Here is a 20,821-nt window from a genome sequence, read left to right on the forward strand (position 1 = left end):
AAAATTAATTAGCCAGACGCTAATTCGATTGTTAAGTATTAAATATGTACAAATAAAAACGTAGTGAAAGTAGGTAAGTATAACAATTTGATGATTGTGTATATGGAGAGATAGTTTAAAGTGCAAGACAGATAGAAAGGGTCGGCCGCGAAAATTAAATAACAATATACAATAACTTTTTTTTTTTTTCGAAAATATAAGATGCATAGAAATTGAATTGTTCCTACTCTAGGATTCCCTGTGTTGTGGGAATAAGTACCTTCCATTGGTACATTTTATTCCTTAGGTTAAAAATAAACTATAATGCTGGGGCCACACTAACGTCTAACGTCTAATGCCCTTTATCGCGATAATTATTCCGATAATTTTTAAGGCGTTAAGTGGGTGGCTACACTTGAACGGTCAACGTGAATGCCGATTGTTGGCGATAAAAACGGCGTTAATTTTACTAAAATTCTAGCAAGATGGACGTAGTGTGACCGCTTCATTGCGTTAATTCTCGCGATAAAGCTATCGCCTCGCCAAACGGCAATGTTAATGCCGTTGTTAAATAATACTGGCTACACCTAAAGTTAACGTCCATTATCGCGTTAATTAATGGCATTTCCCGTTAGTGTGGCCCCAGCATTAGGGTACATCAACAATCTTCTATACAAAACAATTTTTTTTTATTACTCAACTAGCGACCCGCCCTGGCTTCGCACAGATGCGATGCTGATACTAAAATATATATATATATATATATATATATATATATATATATATATATATATATATATAAATCTCGTGTCACAATGTTTGTCCTCAATGGACTCCTAAACCATTTAACCGATTATAATAAAATTCGCACACCATGTGCAGTTCGATCCAACTTGAGAGATAGGATAGTTTAAACATGTAGGTACCACGGGTGAAGCCGGGGCGGACCGCTAGTATACTAGCTATATAAATTCATGCTAACTACTTTAGTTAAATTCAATACAAACTTAAACATGCGAGTGTGTGTGTGTTCACGTGTGTGTGTCGTGTTTGGTGTGTGTGTGTGTGTGTGTGTGTGTGTTATGTATGTGTATGTGTATGTGTGTACATCAATATTGAAACTAATTTTCTAGTTGTCTCGCTTCCAATTTCAAAAACTCTGGGACTTTTTTAATTTCCATCTAATCATTTTAAGAATATTTAATTTAATGTTGATTTTATTAAATAAGTAAGGAACCAGGAAAGAGAAGAATCTATGAGCAAAAGAGGTGTGAGTAGTAGGAGTTTTCCATGTAAGACGTCTACTTTGCGGATTATTTATGGTTCTAGGAACTGACTTGTAAAAATTAAAAAATGAGTGCCATTAAAAATAGATTTTAGACTTATGACACATTAATTGACAATTAATATGGCGTAAGTCTAAAATCTATTTTAGATTTGTGATGTTAATTTATTAATTTCGTTACAATGGCCAGTGATCAAATGAAATGTGTTTTTTGTAAAGGACATAATAATAAGATCATACTTTTCGTGATTGATAAACTGAAGAAATGCCAGGAAGTATTGAATATACGTTTAAAATATAAGTTAAAGTACAGTAACATTGAGTTGCCTACTGAAATAAATGAAACAGATGGATATCACGGAAAATGTTACAGTAACTTTTCCGCTTTAATGGCAAAATACCGTGATTCATCGAATGAATTAGATAGTATCAATAAATCCACTTCACATACTTTGTCATCAAATACTCCAACAAATGTTAGTGAAGATAGTGAGGTTAGTGCTTCCAGTTTGATTCAACACACAACATCCGATGATCTTGAACTGAGTTTAAATAAAGAAATAATACCGGAACATGATTATGACAATTTAAATAGTCAGTGTAAGCCAGGACATCCTAACCCTACTTTGAACAGTAAAGTACCCTCAGACGATGCAGCTTCAAATTTCGATATTCAGAGAATGCTCGGAGATGTTGCTTCGAGCTCAGTTTGTGATTCAAGCATTAACGAAACTAATATATGTGATAATAATTCTGACATAGATATTGAATATGTTGAAGCAGATCGAGAATTCAAAAATGTTTGTTTTTATTGTAATAAATATCGTAAACAAAATAAAGGTAAACAACAAAATCTTCATTCATCAAAAGATGCTAAACTCTATCAAAAAATTATTGATTGGATGAAGAAACTCAATAACCTTGTGTTATTACAAAAAATTATTGATTTAAAATCTGCAAATAGACCGATTTTTTATCATCATTTCTGTGAATTATATTATTTAAATGAGTATAATAAAGTAGTTTCAGATATTCCATGTAATTCATGGCACAAAAATCGTCATATCCATAAAGAAATTTTTAATCATATTGTATCGACAATAGAAGAAGAAGTTTTAAACAAAAGAAATTGTGTATCGCTAACATCTCTTTGTGACATGTATAATAATGAGGTGGAGTATGAGCAGAAATTTCATCCTCAGGCAGATATAAGTATAATCACCAATCACAATCTTCAAGAGAAAATTGAAAAATATTTCAATGATAATATACCTATTAAAATTATATCCAGGCAAAAGAAAAAAATCATTATTCATAAAGATTGTAGTTTATTAGAAGATGATCTTACTAAACTTGAAGAAAACGATCTTATTGATAAAGTCGCGTTAATCTTACGAAGTACAATTCTAAAAAATGAAAAATCAAAATTGCCGTCTAAAATTGAAACAAATGATTTAATTGCTGGTGAATGCGTGATTCCTGATAAATTAGATCGATTCTTCAAGGCATTGATAGGGGGTAAAGATATTAGACGCAGAGATGGTCTAAATTGTAGCAGATTGAGTTCCTCAATGGCTTCTGATGCCATTTTTTGTGTTAGTAATGGTACCGCTAAACCATCTAAACACATAACTCTTGGTATGACTATAAAAAGTTTAACAAGCAGTAAAAAAGTAATCAATATTTTAAACAGATTTGGACATTGCTGTAATTATACTACTCTGGAAGAATTGGAAACAGAAGCAACCATCTCATCAGTAAATCGAACTCAAGTTTGTCCTCCAGACATCATTTTAAATCCTTCACTGTGTACTGGTGTAGCTTTTGACAATTTTGATAGATATGTTGATACCATAAATGGAAAAGAAACTTTACATGATACTGTGGGGATTATATACCAAAACATTGATGATAAAGCCCAAAGTGAATTAAATCAAGATAAAGACAATTCAGAAGATTTATCACTAAGAGCACCATCACAAAAAAGAAAACGATCATTAATAGGCTTCATTCCCGACATAATTCCTTATGGTAAGCGATTGAAGATGGCAGCTCGTTTAACACCAGTGGAAATTGATCAAGACCTATCACCTGAAAATTTATGTTCTTTACAAACCATTGATCTGTTACATTTGCTATCATACGTTTTTCACGTGCCAAATACACCATCTTGGACAGGATTTAATTGCCGAATAATAGAAGACAATAGTCCGAAACAGAAAGTATCATATTTGACTCCCATTAATATATCACCAACAAATGTATCCGTGGTTGTGTTCACAATGGAACAAGCACAAAAAGTTGGTAAAGAATGTGGTCAAACTTATGTACAAGTCACATATGATTTAGCAATTGCCAAAATGGCTTATAAAATTCAAGCAACAGAAGGTCTCAGGTTTAGTAATCTTTTTATACATATTGGATCCTTTCATTTAATGATGGCTTTTTTTAAAGCTGTCGGTACTTTCATCGATGAGTGCGGACTTTCTCACATGATGATTGAGAGTAAAATTATCGCTTCAGGGTCTGTAAATGGAATAATTGACGGTAAACATTTTAATCGTTGCAAACGCCTGCATCCATTAATAGCATTAAGCTTACAAATTTTGCATTTTGATGAATTTTTGAAAAGTAAGAATGCGGAATATAATTTTGTTAAAGAACAAATTTACGAAGACCTTTTAGAATATCAGGAAAAAAAAATTTCCATCTCATCGTCGATGGATACTGATTTATTACCGAATAAAATATTATCGGAGCTGCTCGATACTTACAAGGGATACATATCAAAGACCAGGCAAGGTGACCATGGAAAAACAGCGCAGTTCTACATGATCTATATTCAGTTGATTAGTTATTACATAAACCTTTCGAGAAGTATACGTATGGGTGACTTTGAAATGTTTAAGCACATAATTCCAAAGATGGCGAATTTATTTTTCATGGTAAATCAACCAAACTACGCTCGTTATTGTGTAAAGTATTCAGATAACTTAAATAATGTCGATAAAACCCACCCTGGACTACAAGATGATTTTAATAAAGGATTTTTTGGAGTCAAAAGAACTGATAAGCCTTTCTCACGAATACCAATAGATCTCACACTGGAACAAACAATAAATGCCGATGCAGCTAAACGACTGAGTGGAATTGCTCACTTTACTAATTCTTTAGCTGCACGTCAACGCTGGGCAAAAAGCCACAGCATAAGAGCAACATTAATATCACATGTGTTGGATTTTTGCGGCTTAAGATACTTACAAGATGTTACGGCAGATTTACAATCAAATAGAATTAAAATCTACGAAAAGCAAGTTGCTGATTTTATTGAAATTATTGAAAAAAATTGCAATCCATTTGATCCCAAATTAGATAAAGAAAATCTTTACAACATTGCTACCTCAAAGCCTGCTTTTCCTGACGTTGCTAATTTTTTACTAAATATTGAAGAGAATGGTGAGACTTTACGAAAAAAATTTATCAGTGAATGCATTGAAGATGAGAATAGATTTGATAAACCAATAACAAAAAATAAGGTTTTTAATTTTGCTGAGGCACCACAGAAAAAGAAGTTGACTTTAGGAAATAAAGTTGTTGAGTTGCGAATGCAAAGAGATCTATTTGGTAGAATGCTGGGAATTTCTCTGAGTCACAAGGTTCACATTGAGAAAGTGTTGACATTCCCACTTACCCCGATCCCAACATCAATGTGTCACCCAGATGGTTCTATTTGTAAAACTGATAAATCACAATTAGCAAAGCTTATCGAAAAAAAGTTGGGCAACATTATACATCAACAACCGTCATCTTTTGATGTTTGTCTTGTTGATGGTTTCTTTTTATTGCATCTCATGAAAGAGGTACCACAAACATATGAAGGTATATCTAAAAAGTTTATGAGTACTATTTCCCAGATGAAATCTATTCGGATTGATATTGTATTTGACCAGTATTTTTCGCCTTCTATCAAAGATTGTGAACGTTCACGTCGAGAAGAAGTCACCAGTTCAGTAACAATTGGTCCAAATCAAGTTCGACCACATAATTTTACAACTGAACTTAAAAACATACAATTTAAAAAAGCTCTAGTAAACTTTTTTATAGATCACTGGGATTACGAAGAAATGGTACCTTTTATTGGTAATAAAGAAATTTATGTAAGTTACGATAGATGTTATTCTTACAAAGTAATAAATAACAAAGTACTGAAGATTATTGAAGAATCATTGTCGTGCGAAGAGCACGAAGAAGCCGATTCTAGGATTATTTTTAATATTTGTCAAATTGATTTTGATGCTGAAGTTGTTATACGCTGTTCTGACTCTGATATTTTGATTATACTTCTGGGAAATATGGATCACTTGAAATCATCTTTGAAAATCTGGATGGATATGGGTGTAGGAAATCATCAGCGATATATAAACGTTAATGAAATATACCGAATACTTGGAGTATCTTTATGTAAATCTTTGCCATGCTTCCACGCGATCACCGGGTGTGATTACACACCAGCATTTTTTAGAAAAGGCAAAGTCAGACCTTTTAAAATATTGGAAAAATCGAACGAATATCAACTAGCTTTTCAAAATATAATTACCGATGATGAAGAAATAGTGAAAAGTACCTTTATAACCCTTGAGAAATTTATTTGTCAAATGTACGGTGTCCAAAATTGTTGTAATATTAATGATGTTCGATTTCATCTGTTTTCAAGTACTTTCAAGTGTAAAAAATCTGAAGAAAACTTTGCAAAAAAATTTCGAAACTTCGACTCTTCCAGTTTACCACCCTGTAAAGCTGAATTGTTTCAACATTTATTAAGGGTTCGCTATGTGACTAAGCTATGGAGAAATGCACACCAAAAACAACCGACAGCTTTATCTCCAGTTGCTTCTGGTTGGACCATCAACAAAGATAAATACGATTTTGTTTGGTTTGAGGGAGAGCAATCACCTTCCACAGTTGTAGATGTTATTATTCAAAGTAAGTATTGAATAGAACATTAATCAAGAAAAACTAAATTATTATATTACTAGCTTTCCGCCTGCGGCTTCGCCCGCGTTTTCAAAAAAAAACCCGCATAGTTCCCGATCCCGTGGGATTTCCGGGATAAAACCTAGCCTATGTCACTCAGAAATGATGTCGCTTTCCAACAGTGAAAGAATTTTTCAAATCTGCCAAGTAGTTTCGGAGCCTATTCAATTCATACAAACAAACAAACAAACAAAAAATCAAACCTTTCCTCTTTATAATATTTGTATAGATAACGAACAAATCTTTTTTCTTTGAATAAATGAATTATTATTTTTTTTGTTACAGATAATGGAATATTGGAAAACAATAACAATTCCTTAGACGGCTTAGACGATAACATAAATAATTCTGACAGTGAGAGGGAAGATGATGATGATGATGATTATGAAGATGGCTTTTTAAATTTAACAATGTAATTGTTTAACCTTCATTGATATAGTTTTTATTCCATTCTTTTTAATGTATGGTAACTTTAATTTATTTTTCACTTTTATGTTTTTTTTTTCATTTTAACTTTTTAATTTATAAGAACAAGTGTAAATAATATTGTATTCTTGCAATTATTTCCTGTCGCATAATTAAAATACACTAGCTGATGAGCTGCATGCTTCATTACTTTTTTTTATTTATACTCATTTTTTAATACTTAACAATCGAATTAGCGTCTGGCTAATTAATTTTAGATTATATTATGTTTGAAGAACATAATATGAAATTTACAGACATTCTAAAATAATTTGAATTTTTTATAAAAACGAAATTAAAAATTGCGTCTGGCACCTATTTAACAACGAAAAAAACGTCTTGCAATAAAAAAATTATGATTGATGGATCTATCTAAAGGCAAAAGTTTAAAAATTACGCGTTAAAAAATGACTTTAAATTAAGGATAATTTCCTGTGCAGATAGGATGCGCACTACTGAACGCAACCACTCCGGCCAGCCAGACTGCGCGGACTCTAACCGAAATAGCTAGAGGAACAATATATCAAAAAACCAGCTATACTAAAATGACTTCTTTTTCAACGTTAATAGCTCCCGTACCATTATATAATATACAATTTAATTGCTTAATTTATTTATTAATTCTTTATTGCGCTTAAAAAGAGTAATAAAAACATTATACACACAAAGATAGAAGAATTTAATAACATATTTCATATACAACTATACATAAATGCGATCAAATCACCAACAATCTACATTATATAGCGCTCGTGTATGCACCTAATATTACGCGGAACAAATACGTGCATAATTCAATCGCCTTATCATAAACAGGAATGTTAATATACCAAGCAATACCTGCTACGGCCTTGGTTATAACTTCAATTAATATTTATGAAGGATAGGGAACTTGGTGTTTCGTGATCTATTGTACTGCAGTAAGAACAATAATTATATTTTGAATAATTCCATTATTTCATATTTGATCGCTGCATAATGCAAGACTTATTACTATTCACAGCATAGTAAATAGCAATTTTTATAACTGAGAGCATTTTAAATCGTAATAAGAAACCAAGGCTATATGAATAGTGCAGAATATTTATTACGCACGAGTACCCTCGTTTTTGGCTTATTTAATGAGGTCATTCAATATATTTTTACAACTTCTTCTTCGTCAGTAAATCGAGAAGGACATCTCTATCATTACTATTACATAAAAATGCTATTAATTAGGCTTTGATCATAAATAAAAATTATTTAGGATATGAAAATAATAGATGTATTCGACAACGTACCGTTGAAGTTCAATTATTGATTTCGAGTTGCTATACCTATATTATAGTATATAGCAAATCTATATAGTATGTACTATAAGGTAAGTAGGTAGTACAAGTTCGGCGATCTAATGAAAAATTATATAATATCCTCGCCCCACTCGAACTCTGAACATACACAGAAGTAGGAACACTCATCTATCTATATGTCCGGTGCTTATAAGTGTATATTTTAAAAGTTGAAGTTGGTCTTTATTTTGTCACGAGTTCAGTCACGTTTATACCGTTGAAGTTACCTTTTCAGTAGGTTGACCTATTTATTGATATAGTGAATTAAAAGAGGTGGTGCTTACTCGTTGAGGCAGTCACATAATGTTACATTAGTTGTAAATAAGGCTGTAGGCGTGGGAGTCAGATAAGACGCAGTTTTCTCGTGTCATTTTGAGCATTTTTCATTGGCGGTCTTATTTTTAGTATGGAGCCTTTGTCCACCAATCCTCGACTATTCCACATTATTTAATTTGTTCGTACCAGTTGAAATAAACTCAGTTTCAAAATATTAGTCTTATATCTTCAAATATTATTCTATAATATAATAAAATATTTTACTGAACTTATAATAATAAATCACGTTACAAAGTCTTTATAAATTGACACCAAAATAAACTAATAAAATTGTAACAAAGGATGAGAAAAGGTCAATACGTGGGTGTCAGTATAAAGAGAGATATAAATAAAATATTCATCTTTTTATATCCATGAAAATAGATTACTAATAGAAGACTTTCGTCTGTAAGCAAATTTTGTACTTGTAAGGTAATGACTCTCTCCTTTCGTAGCAAAGCTGATGAAAACTTCACTACACTCATAAGTCTTGCCTTTGCTTTAATCCTGTGGGACACACTTACCCATCACTTTATGTCTGGAATGTTCCACCCTAATGTTCTGAATGTGTTATCGGCGCTCCGGAATTTTCATGGATGCCATGAAGGTTGAATAAATGAGTCGCTGTTATTTTTCAATTTTAGCTTATAGGTAAGTAACATAATATCAACATTATTCACATGAAACTTACACAAAATAATTGGCAGATGAGTTTTCATAGGAGAAAGTTTTCAAATAAAGCACTGAAGTAAAACATAAGGTTTCTAGGAAAATAATGAATTATTATTAATTATCTACTTATATGCCTACTTAAAATTTAAGTTTGTGCGCCTAGCTAAATGTCGTAGTCATCATTTCATATTATAAATAATGAAAAAATTGAAAGGACAGAGATACATATAATGAAAAATCTTTCAATGAATACAGTTAGTCGTTTATTAGTTGCATCTAAATTATATTATACATATAGGTACCTATATCTACTTAGAATTGATTCAGTTGAAAGATACTTCAAAAAGATACTTCAAAAAGATACTTCAAAGATACTTCAAATTTATTATGTATCTACTCTGCTACTACTGTCTAAAGTCTACTATGGAAAGTTATGTGATAGTACAGAATACCTCGTCTTCAATTGGAGTATAAAATTATTTTCTTCATTGTATTGATTGACATTTCAAACCTTGTAGAAATAAATTGTTTTTAATTTCTTGGAGTTTGTTGAGATCAATGTTTAGCTTGGAAAACAAATTGAATTACAAGATTTTGGATGAACTGGGAATATATTTCCAGAGTCAGAGACCCTTGAGATACCTATCCTAATAGTCCTTATATCCTAGTGTCCTACTGATATTATAAATGCGAAACTTTGTGAGGAAGGCTGGACAATGGACATAGATTTGTTGCATTTTTACGTGAAAACCACTAAACATATTTTTATGATACTTGGTAGTGATATAGCTTATGAAAAAAATAACACATGAGCGAAATGCTTGCATTTCTCCGCGGTTTCGTTCGTGGTTAAAACTGCGCGGCACAGCTAGTTTACCATAATTAATGTGATGCATGCAATCGAAGCTATCTATGCTGTAGTCTAGGTAGGCAAGGCAGGTAAGGCAAAAATCTACATAACGTCACAAATAATAAAACAGTAGCTAGCTTCTTATCATTCTTGCGTAGAATTAGAGTGACGTTATGGGTTTATTTTGTATTAAGCAGAGATATTATGAAATCGTTTATTTCCCAGAAACCTCTGTAGATTGTAGATAGTAGGCCAGCCAAATGTAAGAATAATGCGTCTTCCGTTAATCATCATCTTTTTCATGTTTACTAGGTTCTTTTACTTATATTATTATATTCCATTATCATCTATAAAAAATAAAATATACTTTTCCTTTATATTTGTTACATTATAATTGAAAAAAATAATAATTTTTCAAATACCTAACTACCAACTTGAATAAACACGAACATAATCTGTAAAACTCTGAGCCTTTCAGTTTCACCGGCCAAATAATTGAGATGCCTAAATCGATTTTGATAGGACTTTCACTGTTAGTTATTTGGGAAAATTATAAGCTGCTCTTTATCCCGGAATCCCACGGGAACGGGAAGCGCGGGGAAAACCTCGTCTTATCTCCTCCTCCCATGCGAACGAACGCAGGCACAGCTACCTATAGTTTGATATAGGAAGCGAAATGTTCCTAATAATTGAACTTGACGATATCTGATCTAAGTGACAAATTAGGAAAAAAATACTTGCTACATCAATTTGAATGCTGTTTAATATACCTACAACGACTAATAATACTGCAATTAATTATAGAGTTGATGCCTTATTTATATTATTCACAAAATATCTTTCATGTGTCATGTTCACACACAAATCGCTCTCCGTAATCCAGTTTCTTCCAACTCCTTTCTGTAACTCCCTTTCCCTATCGTTACTATGCAAATTTTCTTCTTCACTTTAGATCCAACATTACGACGAAGAAGGCAACATTAATGTGATGCAGGACACTAACCGCTTACCTACCAAGCGAGATAGAGAACAAGACATTGAAATTTAAGACATTGGAATTAAATAACCGGGTCCGCTGAAAATGACCTCATGAAAATTATAATGATGCTATAATATTTAGTTGAAGTATAATTAGTTGATTCGAGATCAAGATTACTTAAGTCCAAATCGTATTAAAACGATATTTCACCAACAAGTTTTTATTTATTTAAAAAAAAGAACTTAGTTATGCAAGTAAACAAACATATGTTTACCATTTATGTCTGAAAACAAGATAGCTATCTACAAATTAATCGCTAGCTTCATCATTATTATCACGTATGGATATTCTAGATAATATATTTATCTGTTTAATAAAAGATGCAAAAACAAAATTGAAAATATATTCTGTTCTAACATTGTAAGGATATTATATATCTTTATGATAGGTTAGCTTAAATTTAAGTTTTTTTTTATGTATTATTTACATAATGAGGCCTAGGTATGTAATAATACATGTTCAATTTATACATATAGGTAGGTATATAACTAATTGATTGACATGTAAAATGATCAATGAACAGTCCATGTTGGCGAAAAGACGTGCTCTAAGCTTAATTGCGTGGATTAACGTAAACTCCATCAATCGGTGCACGGTTACCACGACTTAAGTTTTTCATTAACCTCTACAGGTTAACATTGAGCTTACGTATTATATTTTTATTTAGAATTCTTGAAAAAAGAACAGTATATCGCTTGATTGGAATATTGTTTTAATAGGTCATTTTTCAAAATATTTATTTTAATTAGCCTCTGAGTTCAATACATATTCTATTCAAACTCTTCTTACTTAGATTTGCATTTCTTTTAGGCAATTCATTGTTATTTATAGTTAAATATTTTCAAAAATATATTGTCTAATTTATTTCTAACCAACAAAATGCCGAAAGAGAATTTTCGTATCTAATTGTTGTAGATTAGAAACATAACATGGCGTGGTCTGCACTCTGCATAAATAATATAGGTACATTGTTTCACGGAAAATATACCTACATTTTCGTCAGTTTATGTGTGATAAATCTATGTTATTTGTACATAATCACATATTATCTTCGAGGATATATTATCATGACATTCTTAAGTTTAAATAAAATAAGATAACGCTATCTTAATTAAGTCTGTTTGTCTGATGACTTCTCAACTTGAGAATTTCGTTACGATTGACGTGTTCATTAAACTTCTATACATCATTCTAAGCATAACCTAAATACTAATCACCAGTTTCGATATTAAAATTGAGACTATATAGTTTGAATGTTAGCATACCCGCACTTAAATACAAAGGCGTTGGAACTTATTCTCATTACACTACTTACCTACTGAAATTACACGCATTACATTAAAATACAAAAATTCTGTTTAAATAGCTTATATTATTATTTAATATACATATGTTATGCAAGATGTTATGTTATGTTATGTTTTGTTGAACTGACACAATTGTATTTATTTAATTTACCAATGACTTGCACATCTAGAAAGAGATTCATATATCTATATACTACTAGGTAATTACTTACATAAAACTAAATCAAATTAATTTGTATGTAAGTACTTACATCAATTGTTTTCTTTATTAATAATATTAACGATATAGGTATGTGTTATTCGACAGTGGCTTATTAGGTATCAGGTCTCTTTATTTTCATGACAATAAGTGTAATTACATATCATTGCTCATAAAACAGAATTATTGCCAATGCGTTTTATGAACTACATATATAGCCGCTCATATGCTTGAGAAAAAAAAAATGACCCCTTACTTAGCTACGCGCAACCACAGTTGCAAAAACACGATCGAGAATCTTGTTTCGCGCAACTGTGGTTGCAAAGCGACTTTCTTATTTCAATTGATTATAAACTCTATTTCATACTCTCAGAGTCTAATTTTTACGTATTTAAACCAAAGACAACTAATTGATTCGTCTATTTCTCCCCAGTACTACCAACCTTTCAAACAGAATTTTGGGAATATCTTAGTTTGTATCTTACGTGTCTTACAAGGAAGTGTTAAAATATGCCGTAATTGTTGTATTTTATTGATTTCTACTCGTGTTTACTTACCAGATTATTCTCTAACATGTGTTTTATTGTTATAAAGTAATATTTTAGTGACCGTTGTAATAAATATGTAATAAAGACGACTTTAAAAGTTAGTAGACTTTAGACGATTTCATAACTTTTTAAGGTATACGGTAATCATATATTGTAAAAATAACACAGTTTTGTATAGTATTATTACAATAGCAATCGATTACAGTCAATATATTTGAAGTACTCCTCTCGCGGCAGTCATAAATTAAGTTTTAATAGCGGTGCGTCGAACGCGCGGCGCACGTTCCAGAGCACTAGCAAAGTAGGCTACCTTTATTTTTTTTGCAAGCTATTTAGCGTATTTTATTTTTGCAACTGTAGTTGCGCAAAGCATATGAGCGGATAGGCTCTATTGAGTGCCTACTAAACTAGCCCGTTTGAGTAGTGTTTATGAGAACTGTAAATACGACATGCTCTACGTTTTAATATATAAAAGTATACAACACATCACGGTCTTTCTTTGATCGATCTTGGTTCAAGTCTACATTTCTTGTCAAGTTTATTTATCGTAGGCTCTACCAAACAAAAACCTGGGTGCTCTTCTTTTAAAGTTTTTTATTTTATGACAGCCATTCATATAAAAGCGTCTTATTTTACCTGTTTAATAAATAATTGTTATTGTAAATGTTAAGTAAGCGATTTTAATATAATTTTTTTAAACTTCATTAGTTGGATCGTAACTACGTAGAATAACGAATATGAATATGTAATTATCACATTTAAAATAGCTTTTGAGAGACTCATTATAATGTAATTCAACCCGAGTTTTAATGAGTGTGTAATTAAAACGAAACAAGACATGCAAGTGGGTTTTGTCTCAAAACTAATATTCTACGTTCTCAATCCTGAATAATACGGTCTATTCATATAAATAGAGTTAAATTAATTTATGACTGAATCCGGGCGTCAGGGATTTGCTCCGGGTCAAAGTTGTATGTTTGTTGTAGGTTTCTAGCAAGTTTTAAGTACTAATCTTGATCTTTGATTCAGGAATTAAATGAGCTCGTCGAGCTAGAGGATTAAGAGAAATTATGTGACGATTTTTGACACAGCATACAGATATAAAAATTGTAAAGAAGAAAAGCCTTAAAAACTCGATTCGAAATATATGTTATTCTTCTCTCTTATTGAAATCTTGTATTGAAAATTTCTTCATCATGAAAAAAATACAAAATCTAATGTGATCCAATTTAAGCAGATTTGGCTGTCTCTTTGTGCTGGAAAATGCCAATTACACAAAAATAAATTACATACCTACACGAAAATATATCGGTATCATTTTTTGTGTAATGAGCAAATACGTATCACAATATAAATTTATATTTCTTTGGTTGCTAACTTGTTTGTAAGATATTGCTAGATGTTAAACCATTCAAAGAAAATTACGTATAATAATGCAATGCAACCAGATACAGCTTTATTATAATTTTGCCTCTTAGACAACAAAGGAAATACGTTTTATAAGTCCTATTCAAGAAAATTTTCCTACTTCGTAATTGAAGAAAATAAGTTGGAAAACCAAGTCAGCCTTAAAGCCGTTCAATCAATTCTATTTATAAAACAACTCATCCAGTTGGCCAATTTGTATTTATATTCCCGATAGGGGCGATCTCTCCAGAGCTCTATTCCTGTGAACGTTACGATTGAAGAACGAGTATCGGAAAATCTTTATAAGGAAAAATATCGCATGTGATTTTTCAAAGATCAATTCGATTGCTGCAGGGCTTTATACGCGTAACTTCATACGACATAATTGCTTCGATGATTGTGTTGTGTAGGTGACTTCGATTATTTCGTTTCAAAGCAAATAAGGTCTGTATGTGTAATATGGATATTGTTATTTGTTGTTTTTCTTACCTTATGAGGGTCACAAATACATACATAAACATTACAGATAAATTATTTTAATATTCATAACATGTAATGTTATATTAGTATTCATTATTAATTTATTTTTTATTATCAGCAATGTTATCTGTTCTTAGCTAATTTTTTTTCAATTTATTGATGAACTTATATTATTTTTTTGATCATCCATCCATCCCAATATCAAGTTATTTTTTCTAAATCATTGAAATGTAGTACGCCTGTGAACAATTTTGATTAACAAATACTAAGCATTTGTATTCCATTATAACCCGGGGTGAAGCCATGCCGAGCTACTAATACTCAAATATGTTGCGATCGGCTTCGAAATTCTTTGTTGCTCTAGTTCTAGTGGGGTTGGATCAAACGTACGAATTGGGTTAATCTCGCTGCTAGGATTATACCAGATTTTGACAAAAGATTTATTTGAAATTGTACAAAATTAACTATATTGTCACTCAATGCCATCTGATCATGGATAATTGTCACTCTCAGGTCAAATTTAAGATTCGTGTATACATCTGCAGAAGTAAATCACACGCTTTGGACAGAAACTAAGTCTAGCAAGTTTTGGATTCGTAAGAAGATTTTCTGGACCAATTTTTCTTTGTTTATCATCACTGCAGCTTTTTTGAAGAAATAGAAACCAACCAAACGCTTATTATCTAGATTCATTCAAACATTCTTAAATTATTAATTTCATTCAAAGCTTGGATAAATATCACCAATTCTTCAATTATCATCAGCCATATTCCATTGTTATGGTTTGTTTTGAATCTCTCCATCATTGTTTTAAACAAAGTTATTGTGGTCATCGTCAACCTTAATTAAAGGCGTAAATTTAATTTCCACAGATGTCAAAGTTTAACTACTAGGTGAAAAGACTTAAACTTTTATAGAGCTGCCAGCTGAGTGGCAGATTAAATGTGATTGGTCCTTTCTTTCTTCTGCTCATATTATCTGTATCTAATGCGAGAGATTGCTCGATTATTCTAAATCGAGTTAACTCATCCATTGTACATTATCAGAATCAATGTGACATTATACATTCTTTTATCTATAAATATCTAGATATAACTTATATGTGCGAACCTGCATCAATTATAAGTTTTATGTAATTTTGACTTTATAAATGAATGATTTTGTATGCGAGCGGCTATACCAATAACTTGTTGTTTGTATTCTGTTCGTCTGCGCTTTCCAACTATATAACCATTGCCTCTACCCCCTCTGTCCTACTTATTTAGAAGTCAAGGTCTTTTACTATGGGTCATCAAAATATTATTAGACTAAGTTTATTTTCCATTATAGGCTAAATCTATTTTGCAGTTCACTTCAATACTTCGCTTTACAACATTCTATGTCCCAATTGAAAGCTCAGGTTTTAGTAGAGTAAAAGTAACTACCAATTATAATAAAAACGCATTAAAATCGTAGATTTTTAAATCGGAAGGTATATATTTTAGTATAGGTATTAGGTATCCCGGCAAGGTAAGGACGCTGCGAAGTGAAGGACCCGTGATATTGGTGAGCGGATGCCGGGTGGGGTCGGCAGGGCGGGCGCGGGGGTCGGGTAAGGGGTGCGGGCGGGAGGGTGCGCAGGGCGGCGGGTGAAGTAACAAGTGAAGCGGCCCGGGGAGCAACAGTCTGCCGCAGCCCGGCCACGCGGCCTCACCCGCTACGCTAAGCGTCGCGCTACAGTCCGGATCGCGCTCCTCGCGTAAGTAGAGCCTTATTGCTTGCCCGCACTCCGAGCCCAGCTCAACCGCGCGGTCGCAAACGCGCCTCCGCCTGGCGAAGTCTGCGCGCGCCCGCAGCGGACGGTGGCGGCCGTAAGCGGGCCTTGATGGATGTCAGCTATCAGTACAGTGATATACCTGTTGAATGCATGTCGGGATATAAGATAACGTCTTAATTATTTCTCCATTTTGTCCAATGTAACGACATGAGATTGGACAAAAGACAAGCTCTGCGAGTAATTGTATATCACGCGTTTGCAAACTGTTTTAATATGTTACACTCATAATATTGTGATCCAGTATAGCGGACATCATCACCTCACCTTTTATCATTGACTGCCAATAAAATAAGTCCTTTAAACGGTTCTTTTCCACCAGTTAAAACATATATGTAATTATTTGCTACTCTGTTGTTACTGACTGTAAATCATTCATCATTTAAATTATGCGAAAAGCTCATCTACTTTAGCATCATTGTTAAATTCAATGATGTTACTGGTGTGTGGCATTGTTATTCCCAAATGTCCATTCGGTTCGCAACGCTTTGCATAGTTAATTAAAATAGAGTTATTGGCCAATTAGTCTCAAATACAAAGCCAAACAGTAAATACTAAATACTAATCCGCATTAAAACTGTGTTCCAATTTTGCGCTAGTTTAGGAAGTTTCAATCTCTATAGTATGTATTATATTGAATAACAACTTTAATTTGGGCAATCTACCTAAAAATTTTAAAGATATAATGGCGGTAGATATAATCTTATTAAAATTTTAGAGAAAAACTGAGAGTATCCAAATCTGGACAATCTTAATGCGATTTCTCTAGTAGGTAAATTTGGACGTTACAAATTTAAGGATAATTTGATGAATTGAACAAATAAGTATGAAAAATGTTTAGTGAACACATTTACCTGATGTATTTTATAAAATTTTCATAATAAATAACTTTTAACTACATTAATTGAGGAAACCTTTGATAATAATCAACTCCAAAAAGTTTATTGTCGACAATTACAAATTGATGCTGAACTTTGTTTAATAAACATAACATCGACTCTCTTCGGATATTTTATTGTTCACTACAGAGTTGTGACGCGATTCTAAATCAAGTTAAATCAACTGTTATAAATATGTATTCAATGTAAAGATCAATTGAGGGGGAGAATTTGCAAATACCTTTCTGTTTTTCTATCATATATGCTCCGTGTGTGATGTTCCAATTTAGGAAATAAACTAGAGAATCTTTTGTATGAATGTCATCTCTGATTAACTGACATTAACATGTTTATCTTTCAAACGGAATGCACAGACGGAATGTATTAAAATTTCTCAAATATATGCTTAGAAACATTTTAACCTTGTCTACGTTAGTGCGACTTTTATTCAGGGATATATGTAATTTTTTAAATGTAGAGTCTCTAACTCTACTACAAATATCAACGAAACCTCTTTTGAATAGGTTATTATTTTTTTGTATATTCGATTTTATTGTGTTTGTAAACGATTATTAAAACTAATATAAACAGAGATACTCTTCAATACACGTTGGTTCGGTTATAAATTTACATTTCAGGTCAGTGCAGTGCAATTCTCATAAATATTTTTTCTGTCTATGAAATATTTCGCAAAGCGCGTTATTAATTTAATTATGACGGCGTTCCTAGTAAAAGGAATTTAATATCGACGGACTTTATGGTGCTGATGAACGCATCCAGCCTGCCTCGCGCCGATTTTATTTCATTACCTCAGTTTACGAATAAATGAAGTTTTAACACGCCAGAATTTATAATACATTCATGGAAAGTACTGTTTATTTTCGTTTAATTGAAGCAGAGTGCTGTTTTATTTTCCTATTGTGTAAATAAATTCTATATTTTTGCAACAAATTAAATGAAAATTCAATAGATGTGATAGAGCCTTATACGTATTTTGTTTAGGAAGTGCATTCTACTTACGCTATAAAGAATAAATATCGCTACATGAAGTATAATAATAGTTTTCATTCTTTGTATTATAGGTAGTATACTCATTTTTTGTATTTTTGTTAAGAGCCAGAACAAATAGAATCAAAGAAAGGATTGCTAGCTAAACAGACAACGTTCCTAAACAAAGAAGAAAATGTTTTCCATCAAATTTCAATGTGTCGAGAATTATGTATAGGGGATTTGATAGATCGATCAATCGAATGCGAACTGAACGTAACTATACTTTTGGTTTAAATAAAAACTTATTTGGAAAGATTCAAAGATACCAAAATCGTGTCTTTACTCCATGATGTGACGGTATTGCAAATTTTACTCTCAACGCGCCTAAAGAAGTTTCATCTTAATTATTTTAATTTGAATTATATACAGTAGGTATACAGTTAATTAATAGCTATTTAATGCAAGTTAATTCCACACAATTCTAAGAAAATCTTTCCCGTTACCGCAAATACTGTGACATCTTCTATGCATGGCAGTTTCTTCTATTTCAGAACTCATTTATGTTTCGAGATCGACCCTTTCTCCATTAGTCGGATCTGAAAAGAATGTGCCGACAAATTATATAGTTCCCTGAAAAAAAAACCCTTTAAAAGTTACATTGTTACGTTTCACGGTCCATAAAGTGCACACGGCAACAGTTATTTATTATGAAAAATTGCGTTGATGCTTAACTAAATGGAAAACGTTGCTTTAAGAAAAATTGAATGTATTTTACAAAATACCTTTGTTTGATAGCGTATGTATCATACTTTTCCCGTTTGCCGTATTAGGTTGACTCATGGAAAGTTTATAATAGATGGATGCACCTGCTTTCATTCGAACGTGAAACTCGGAAATTTTCTAACTACAGTGACTTACGAGATAGACGCGTTTATACGTTCGCTCCAATTGAGTTTCAATTTGTACTAAAGGAAATATGATTGTACTGAAAATTTACTTAAGAAGCTAAATGTCGAATATTATGCACTTTCAAAATAAGACATCAGTAGTTGCATCTTCCATATTATATACAAAATTGAATCGAAGTAGGGTTTCATTGCGGATAGCTATTTCGTTGGCACATATTATATTATTAGTGTGTAGGTATGGTGACTTCTTACTTTATGGATGTTTTTTGAATGATTGTATCTACGTATATTTTATTTTGTAAATGTGCTTAGCTTCCTTCGACCAGAAACTCTATTATATTTATTTATCTTATTTTTACATTTCCAAAGGAAAGAAAAATCCAAATATATATCCAAATATATATCCAATTGAAATAAACAATACATTTTTATGCGTAGGTACACAGTATTGAAAGTTACCAACCAAACAGCGTGGGAGTTTATTGGAAAGCACTGCATTTACAAATGAAGACCAATAATCCGGACGATTCAAAGGATTGTTCATCATCGCAATTGGATTGCGATCGTTTATCACTCCGTATCACCGCCCGCACACAGCGTGCCGAGTGAACCGGGGCCCGTGAAACGTAGCTCGTTGTTTTTCCTTCTGCATATTCATTATGACATGACAATGCAAAACGGGTCATGCTTATCCGGCATCAATCTGGTCCCAATAATTTGTTAGGGTCGTCCACTTGGCCTGATAAAGGTTTAAGTGGCAGGAATTATGATAACAAAAACCGGCATTTTAACACATCAGCTTAATAGCATTAAAAGTCTTCATCATTTGTCGCACCCTTTGCTTTTGATATTCTGGCGGATTACTTGATAAGCGGGGAAAGGGTGCGTGCGTATTTTGTTCGGTGATTTTTTAAGCGTTTTTACACGATTGATTGAATTTGTGTGTGTTAACATTGTTTTGTATTTCCATTGCGTGTTAAGTTATTTACAGATGTAATTGGAGTCACCTTCAAACTCGCTTAAATTAAATTCACATTGTGACAAGTTGACAGTTTAATACCTAATCTCAAGCTGCAACTGTAGCCACAAGGGAAATTACATTTTCTTTGGTAAATAGTTGTGTGAGCAAATTGTTTTGACGACGCGGTTGGCGCAGTGGTAAAGTAACTGCCTACTGAGCCGACGGTCCCGGGTTCGATCCCCGGTCAGGGCAAATATTTGTGTGATGAACTCAATTATTTGTTCTTGGGTCTGGGTGTTATTATCTATATATGTATTTATTAAATATTATATTTATCGTCGCCTAGTACCCACAACACAAGCC

The 20,821-nt window shown here is 32.3% G+C and overlaps 1 protein-coding gene across 1 annotated transcript; it reads left to right on the forward strand.

Moving 5' to 3' along the window:
• The first annotated feature begins 1,446 nt into the window (after positions 1-1,446).
• On the forward strand, positions 1,447-7,185 carry LOC149904080 (uncharacterized). The gene is made up of 3 exons (XM_090108014.1): positions 1,447-1,753; positions 1,913-6,247; positions 6,584-7,185. Exons 1-3 carry the CDS (start codon positions 1,447-1,449, stop codon positions 6,712-6,714), a joined length of 4,773 nt encoding a protein of 1,590 aa, XP_089964140.1. The 3' UTR covers positions 6,715-7,185.
• Positions 7,186-20,821: the final 13,636 nt, after the last annotated feature.

The sequence above is a fragment of the Colias eurytheme genome, chromosome 12, assembly GCF_061535395.1.
Source record: "Colias eurytheme isolate Ceu_HAF_F1 chromosome 12, ilColEury1 Martin Lab GWU primary, whole genome shotgun sequence".
Classification (NCBI taxonomy): domain Eukaryota; kingdom Metazoa; phylum Arthropoda; class Insecta; order Lepidoptera; family Pieridae; genus Colias; species Colias eurytheme.

Bases quoted from the DNA above. Each gene is read 5' to 3' on its own strand.
- LOC149904080 (XM_090108014.1), top strand. From the start codon at position 1,447: ATGGCCAGTGATCAAATGAAATGTGTTTTTTGTAAAGGACATAATAAT. The intron at 1,754-1,912 runs GTGAGGTTAGTG...AAGTACCCTCAG, and splicing joins AACAAATGTTAGTGAAGATA to ACGATGCAGCTTCAAATTTC. The intron at 6,248-6,583 runs GTAAGTATTGAA...TTTTTGTTACAG, and splicing joins TGTAGATGTTATTATTCAAA to ATAATGGAATATTGGAAAAC.